The sequence below is a fragment of the Elephantulus edwardii genome, unplaced genomic scaffold (assembly GCF_000299155.1).
Source record: "Elephantulus edwardii isolate Elephantulus edwardi_28Jun2011 unplaced genomic scaffold, EleEdw1.0 scaffold00017, whole genome shotgun sequence".
NCBI classification, from domain to species: Eukaryota; Metazoa; Chordata; class Mammalia; order Macroscelidea; family Macroscelididae; genus Elephantulus; species Elephantulus edwardii.
The window spans coordinates 9,841,057-9,849,470 of NW_006399767.1; the positions used below are offsets into that span (position 1 = coordinate 9,841,057).

At 39.9% G+C, this 8,414-nt stretch overlaps 1 protein-coding gene across 1 annotated transcript; it reads right to left on the reverse strand.

The window, feature by feature from the left end:
• Positions 1–520: 520 nt before the first annotated feature.
• On the reverse strand, positions 521–6,323 carry ENPP4 (ectonucleotide pyrophosphatase/phosphodiesterase 4 (putative)). The gene is made up of 3 exons (XM_006882130.1): positions 5,489–6,323; positions 4,357–4,527; positions 521–900 (listed from the first exon to the last, which is right to left on the reverse strand). The coding sequence occupies exons 1-3, from the start codon at positions 6,321–6,323 to the stop codon at positions 521–523; spliced, it is 1,386 nt and encodes a 461-aa protein (XP_006882192.1).
• Between the last annotated feature and the right edge of the window lie 2,091 nt (positions 6,324–8,414).

An 8,414-nucleotide genomic window follows, 5' to 3' on the forward strand; every position in this document is an offset into this window, starting at 1 on the left:
GTATTTTCTGCCCAGTTATCCAGTTTTATTAACCATTACAGAGAATATCCTACTTCAAATGTTTACTTGGACTACTACAAATTCTAATAAATGCAAATATAAAAATATAAGAAGTATTTTTTCCTTGATATACAAAATTTAAGAATAGCATAGGGATTTCTGTTCTTTCATTTACAAATATATAAATTTATTAGAAACGCACCCTATCAACCTTTGGTACAGTCTCAGTTAAAGATGTATCACATCTTCATCACACAATACACACGCATCCCAAAGCATACAGAGCATTTTCTCAAAAGATATTTCTAGTTACAGAGACAGATTATGATAAGGACTAATTATTACTTACAATATTCACTATGGTCAGGGTTGTTTATACTGCTTAATGCACCAAAACAAAACACAAGAAAAAAAACACCAAACAGAACCCCCAATATGTTTGGTAACTTTGTCTTTAAAAATAACTTTTCTGAGTCATAATACCACATTTTGAGGATATCTTTAGTTATGTGACTAATTATTAAAATCTCCAGCATGTGTTACTCGAAGGAGCATCTTCATCGTCTTGTAACTGAAGCCGGGAAAATGGATGTGTTGTCGGTTGTCTGTTTTTCATGATTATTATTAGGCATGTTAGAGTTGTTAATATCAAAAGTGCACCAATAACAATTCCAATGACTTCGGGGAGCCTAACGCACCACTGGTCAACTAACAAACACTTAGTATGACCAAATGTTCCATTATTTGGAAGTGCTTTTAATCCCAGGATGTGGCACATCATTGGATAAATATCCACACTGTTAATTGTTTTGTGCTTGTAGCCTTTGTGAAATGCAGGACCGTGGGCAGCTAAAAATGGATGCATACTAGGCAATGAATTATCGTAACCATGGTCACCTACTGAAAAGGGGGAAAAATATATGATGTTAGTAAACAAGGTCACCGTGTATGTTACACTATAACTTACTGCTAATTTCTTGAGAGTTACATAAGCTTAACACAATAGGCTGTTAAATAAAAAGTTTATAGTTCAAGTCTTTCCAGAGGAGCTGTGGAAGAAATGACTGATGATCTATTTCTGAAAAATTGAAAAATCCATCACTGCAAACCCTATGAAGGAAGCATAGTCATACTCTGATGAGAACTATGGTTTGCTCCAAGAAGGAAGTAATTTAACAGCAATAGTTTAACGTCCACATTTGTGAGTGGTGCAAAACACTCTGAGTCTTGTTACTAACCCAAAGACTGGTGGTTCAATCCCACCCAGCAGTATCTCAGAAGGGCCTAAAATTCTAAAATTCTCTTAATAGAACAGTCAGAGAAATTCTATGGAGCAGTTCTACTCTAACACACGAGACTGTAGTGAATTGGAATAGACTGGGCAGCAACTAAAACAAAAAACAGAGCAAGCAGATTAGATTCTTGCCAGTAGAATTCCCATTCACTGAAATTTTGCTTAGTTGAGTTAGATGGATCAGAAACGAAAATTTCTCTTTTGTTCAACTGGGCCATATTTCTCATTCTTCTTTCCCTCTTACCCTTCTGTCATCTTTGTCTTTATCCTCACGTACCTGACCATTCCTGGCCTCGGGGATTTATCACCACTTATCAACCTGAGGTGCTTCTTATCTTTTGGCCCTAGCCTCAACTTCATTTGTCAATCTCCGTACTGTTTGCAAGAGTTAATTGTGAGTAAAGCCAATAATAGCAACAGTGAGTAAGGCTCAGGGTCCTGAATAACCAGGGAAAGCAGAAGTGGGCAACCCATCTCAATTGTATCTGTGAAAGAATCTGTAACCTATCTCAATGGCTCCTGTGAACGAATACAAGAAAAAGAGATTATATAATGTTACAATCCTTTACTGACAGTGCAACCAGAATGCTCCTTAGAGGCAAGGATGATGAGACTTCATTTCATATAATTTTGGCATGTTATCTGGAGGCCAGCTTCTATGAAGGACATCATGGTTGAAAAAGTAGAGGGATAGCAAAAGATTGGAATACACCCAGTGAAATGAATCAATACGGTAAGGGGCTGGAACAGCAGAGCTTGTGAAAATGCCGAAAGATTGGGCAGGGTTTAATTCTACTGGACATGGGGGTGGGGTGGGAGTGGTGTGCTAGGAGTTGGACCTTACTTGATGACACCTGATAACAGATCTGTGGGCTGCTGGAACTGGAAGAGATGGTAGCCATGTATTTTCAGTTTCTAGAATCTGCCACATCTGAATTTGAATACTTGCTTTGCCTCTTGTTAACTGAGCCCTTTTGGACCAAAGCCTCAACCTAGCTGAAGGCCTAATTTTTCATCCCCCAAAATAAGCCCTCTTGTAGAACCAACCTCTTAAGAGTTACTGTTACTGTTTAGAGAAATGACATGTAACACAGTAAGGTACTCAGCGCAGTAGTTAGTAATTTATTATCTATGACTGTGAGTAGGTAAACATGCTCTTATTTAAACAACAGTCAGAAGAAAAGCTGAGTTTGGGGGCAACTGGTATATGGGGTACAATTAAATGAAACATACCTTTTCTGGCATTTGGGGCTCTGTTATTATGCATGATTTGTTTGTCCAATCACCAGCTACATAAGGCTGAGAGCGTGGACAAGGATGACTGCCAGACAGTTCGGATAGATAGTGGAGGCTGTAGCTAGATAGACAATCAGGAGACAAGGATTCTTTCCATAGATTCCTACTTCCTCCTGACATTATGAATGGGCCTCAGGGAGATCAGGGAGGCAGGGTCAATTCTGACACTTCCAATAAGATATGAGCAAGTGCATTAACCCCTCTCACTTAGGTACCATTGAGCTGTTTCCAACTCATAGTGACTTTATAACTAACAAAATACTGCCTGGCTGTGCACAATTTTCAGTCACTACTATACTGAGCTCACTGCTGTGGCCATCCTTCAGTCAACTTCACTGAGGGTCTTCCTCTTTTTCTGACCCTTTATCAAACATGATTTCTCTCTCCAAGAACTGGCTCCTCCTATTAACAAACCCAAAGTGTATATCTGTACGTCTCAACGTCTCACAGAAAAATGATCGGGGGAAAATGAACAATTCATATGTGCTTACCTCCTTGTCTTGTGGCAATAGAATTTTTGTTCTCTCTCCTATATTTTCTAAATTTGCAATAATAATAAAGTATATAAAGTAATAATAAATAAATAAATCCCGTTGACCTAATAATAAATCAGAATTGACTCAAGGGCACAGGGTCTTTTTGTTATCGTTTTGATGCTATAAACCTTGATTTGCACACTATAGCAAAAGGCTCAAATTCAGTCCAGCACTTGTTTTCATAAACCCTCACTGGAACACAGGTGTACCAATTTAAATGCATGTAGTCGATGGCTGCTTTTGAATAGTTATAGTTGAGTAGTGGAGGCGGGGACCAATTGATAGAAGAGTGTAAAGTGGTCCTTTAGAGGAAAAGTTTCCTAGCCCCTGGCAGGGATTATAAAAAGACTTTTTTTTTAAATAGTATTGTAATTGAATGTAAGATAGGCTAAGTTAGTTCCAGATGAAAGAAGGCCTGTAAAACTCCTTTATAAATTACCTTTGGTTTAAGAAAGTTTTTATTGTTATGTGTATCTTGTTAACTTGTCAATTTTATTTTTGTTTGTTTAAATTCTGGTATTGCCAGTGTTCTACATAGTAGTGGCATATAGGTAAATAACTTTATCACCAACGAATAACTGGGAGCTTCCTGCACAGAATTTTTTTTACACACACATACAGGCACATGGAAGATTTTTAACTAGTTAAGCTCCTTTTAAAAGCAGTGGTATGTCTGTGGTAAAATTTTTTTCAGTTATTTCTGGCAAGGCACCTCAAGCGTGGCCAACATCTGTCTGTTGGTGGAGGATTCCAGGTTGCTTTCATGCTGAACAGGTTTCAGTGAAACTTCCAGAATAAGCAAGAGTAGAAAGAAAGGCCTAGTTATCTGCTTCCAAAAATCAGCCAGTGAAAAACCGGCTATGGATCACTTTGCTTCACCCCTTTGTACATGGAGGTGCCACATGTTGGGGAACAAACTGAAGACAGTCACAACAATCCTCCTTCTCTTCAAGAAAACCAATCCTGAGAGTTACTGACAGTAGTTGCCATTTTGGTAAGAAAGTAAAACTGTACTTCATCTTAACTAATGGTCAGCCAATCTTCTAATCTAAGAGTGAAATTGTAGCTATTATGAATTTCCATCAAATTTCCACCTGAGAATTATCTAGTTGAAAATAGAACTGGTTTCTTTATCATGTAAGCATCTCTAAATCAAAATACTGAGTTAACACAGTATCATAATGGCGATCTATTCCTAAGATACAACAGAAGTCTGAAATGAATACTTACATTTTGTTAATGTTGTATTTTGTACGATTGTCCAGCCTTCATCTGCAACCAAAATAATTGGCTGAATTCGATCATTATGTTGGTAGTGAAATCTGGCGGGAATATCTTCCTTGAGATAAGCCTTCATATTAGGGTGACAGGTATTTAGCTTGTTATAAAGCTCCACTGTGCCTGAAGAGGAAAAAGTCACAGGCCATGGCTGGCTGACAAGGAAAACAAACTCCGAATAACAAGAAAGATAATCTACAAAGTCACCTATAATTCTTAAGAAATAGAAATAATAACCAGGTGGCAGTGATAAAAATGGGTTGTATAGGGGAGCTCTGGTGGCCTAGTGGCAAGAAGCTGCACTGCAATCCCAGAGGTACACGGTTCGAATCCACCAGATGCTCTGCCGGAGAAGGAGGAGCAATATCCTCCCGTACCAGTCAGATCCGATTTGACGGTACACGCATACAAAATAATAATAAAAATTTAAAAAATGGGTTATATACGCATCACACACACCTTTTCAAATTTATCTACATTCCCTGGACACACATACATGTATTCATATACACCTACATCTTTTTTAAAACAAAATTTTCAGATTATCCCTAGTCAAATTAATAAAAAGGGAGAAATTTTTTCGATGCCAAGATTTCAAAGAGATACTAGTCTATTTTAAGAACAGTAGACAAAAAGACAAGCTTACATTTTTAAGAAAAAGTATTTCCTTCTTTCTATAAGGAAGATTTATAAAGGATATGTTACCCTTTGAACTCAAAGGCATGCAGTTCGAATTCACCAGCTGCTTCGCAGGAGAAGGATAGGCAATCTCCTCTGGTTCTTATAACTGCCTCTGAAAACCCACTGGAGGGTCAGTTATGGTTTGGTTCCAACTCAATCGTACCCAGCAACAACATAAGTGTTAAGTTTATGAAATATTTAAAAATGCAAATAAGTAATCATTTTGAACCCAAATCTTAATCTGATTGCCTAAAACTTGTAAACTATGGGAAAAACACATCATCTCAATTTTATGTGGTCCGGAACAACAAAAATCCACAGCTTCATTCTTTCATACAACTTCCCACCCTCGATTAACTGCTCCTTTCAAGTAACAGCATCCTTAGGCTAAAAGCTTACTTACTTATTTTGGGAAGTACGGCAGCGACCGGTGTCATATCTACAAGCACATAGTTTGTACGATTGGTGCAGGAATCCAGGTCTATTAGCCTTTCCTTAGAACACTGGGTCATCCCATGATCACTTGTGATGATCACATTGAGATTTTCCCACAACCCTAACACTTTAAGTTTATGGACTAGGTCACCAATATGATCATCTATTTCTTTCAACACTCTTCTCATGTTTTCTTTATCTTCAGGTCCGTATTTGTGGCCGCTTGCATCTGGTTCTTCCCAGTAGAGTGTGGCAAAGGTAACTGGTGGGTCCGAATTGTTCAGCCACATAGTAATATTATTTAGTCTCTCTTCGAATGACACCAAATAGCTATAATTCATAAAATAGGAAGGTGTGGTGTTGTGAATAAGTACATCCGTACCAGGCCACATAGCAGCAGCACTCGATCTGTTTCCTTGGAGTTGATTGGTTACCCAAATAGGGACTGCCTCATTCCACCAAAAAGGATCCTTGTCATTAGAGTCAGAAAATCTTTTCTTGGTGACTACGTCATACATTGAGTTAGCCACAATGCCATGGCTCTCTTCATATAAGCCCGTCACAATACTGTAGTGGTTTGGGAATGTTTTTGTGATAAAAACGTTCTCAACATGTTCTACCAAGACACCTTCTTTAATAAAATTCTGGAGATGGGGAAATTCATAGTACTGTAGATAGTCAGCTCTGAAGCCATCAAAAGACACCAGCAGTAACTTGGGTAGAAGACTGTAAGACACATTCTCTCTCTCACCGGTTGTAAGTCCAGATAATGTGAGTATTATTAATAACTTCAAAACGAACATCCTGAAGAAGCACAATCAGTCTTCCTAAAATTAAAAAAAATACACCACATACAACATCATTTCAAAGAAGTACTGATATTTGATTCAGATTAAGTTGTAAAATTTTAGCCGTTAGGAGTTGAGAATCAACATTTATAAGCATTTTATAGGTCAGCTTTTCACATCGACTTAAAAATGAAGCTATGTCAAGTATTGAAAGAAAATGAAATAAAGCTAAATTGGAAGAAAATTAAAAAACTCACTTTACGTGCTTAATTTCTTAATTATATATTTCTTGTCCTATCACTTGATTTGCGTCAGAGAGCTAGACAAAGACTAGAGAAGACAGGAGGAGTACTGATGCCTTTGAGCTTTGGTGCTTGAAAAGAGTACTGAATAAACCATGGACTGCTAGGAAAACAAACAGGTTCATTCTAGAGAGGGTTAAACCAGGCTGCTCCTTGTAGGCAAGGCTTCTGAAGTTTTGTCTGACATACTATGGACATGCTGCAAGGAGGGACGAATCCTTGGAGAAAGACGTCATGCTTGGGAGGGTGGAGGGACAGTGCAGGAGAGGAAGACCATGCATGAGGTGGACTGATTCAGTGTCTGGGGTAACGGGGGATGGGTATGTTGGAGACAGTGAGATCGGCACAGGATAGAGCAGCGTCTAGGGCTGTTGTACAAAGAGTCGTTATGAGTCTCAGGCAACTCGACAGCACATGACAACAACGTCTTTAAGGAGGACTAGTGACATATTGTTGTTATGTGCCATCAAGTCACTTGTGACTCACACCAACCCTATGTACAATAATAGTTCTGAATCCCAATCTATCCTGAGCCAGCCTTACCATCTCTGACACATCTATCCCTATTACCCCGTCACTGCGTTAATCCCTCTCATCCAGGGTCTTCCTCTCCTGCACTGTCCCTCCACACTCCCAAGCATGACGTCCCTCTCCAAGGACTGGTTCCTCCTTGCAACATGCCCAAAGCACATCAGACAGAACTTCAGAAGTCTTGCCTCCAAGGAGCAGCCTGGTTTTACTCTTGCCAGGATGAACCTGTTTGTTTTTTCACCTGTCCACGTATATTCAACACTCTTCTCCAACACCACAGCTCAAAGGCAGCAATTCTTCTGCCATCCCTAGTCACTGTCCAGTTTTCTGATGCATAGCAAGTGACTGAGAAGATCAAGGTCTGGATCAGGAGCACCTCACTGTCCAGACAGACATCGTTGTGCTTCAGTACTCTGGAGAGGGATTACATGTTGGAGCTCTAGTGGCCTTGTGGTAAGAAGCTGCACTGCAGTCCAGAAGGCACGCGTTTCGAATCCACCAGCTGCTCTGTGGGAGGATGGGCACTCTCCACCTGTGTGAGTAACTGCTTCTGAAAACCCACTGGAGGGTCAGCTATGGGTCAGTTCTGACTAGACAGTACACAACAACAACATCCTTAAGGAAGGATGAGTGGAATGCTAAAGGTCAGATCTTCAAATCCATCACCCACAGGAGAAATTCGATGAGACCATCTGCTCCCTTCGAGATTTGTTGTTGTTACGAAACATTTAGTCAGAACTGACTCACTGCTGATCTTTCAGTAGGTTTTCAGAAGCAGTAAAGTGTGTTACAGATGATAAAGATGGCATTGGATAGGACAGAGTTCAGATCTGTTGTTCTCAAAGCTGTTACGAGTCATACACAACTCAATGGCACCTAATAACAGTTTCTGAGAAGGCAAGTGGCTGGAGGGACTTAAGAGAAAGCATGTGGGCTGGGTGGAGGTTGCTGTTGTTATTTCCTTCTGCTCAAGTCCCCTACCAGGACCACGTCCAACTGTATAGTAATCTAGAGTAGGCACAGTAGGGTAGGCAGTGGGGTAATGTGAGACCTGAGAGCTGTAGCATACACTGGCTGCCAACTCCTTTTCTGAAGCCCAGGTTGCTTAGCCCCTCATTCACGTAGCCTCTGTGTCCCAGGCTCTCCATCTCTGCTTCTGAGCCCTCTAAGACCAGCAGTAAGCTCTAGAGGCATAGTAGTAAAAAGTTGCACTGGCAGTGCAAAGGCATGTGGTTCAAATCCACCAGCTGCTCCATAGGAGAAAGACAGGCAA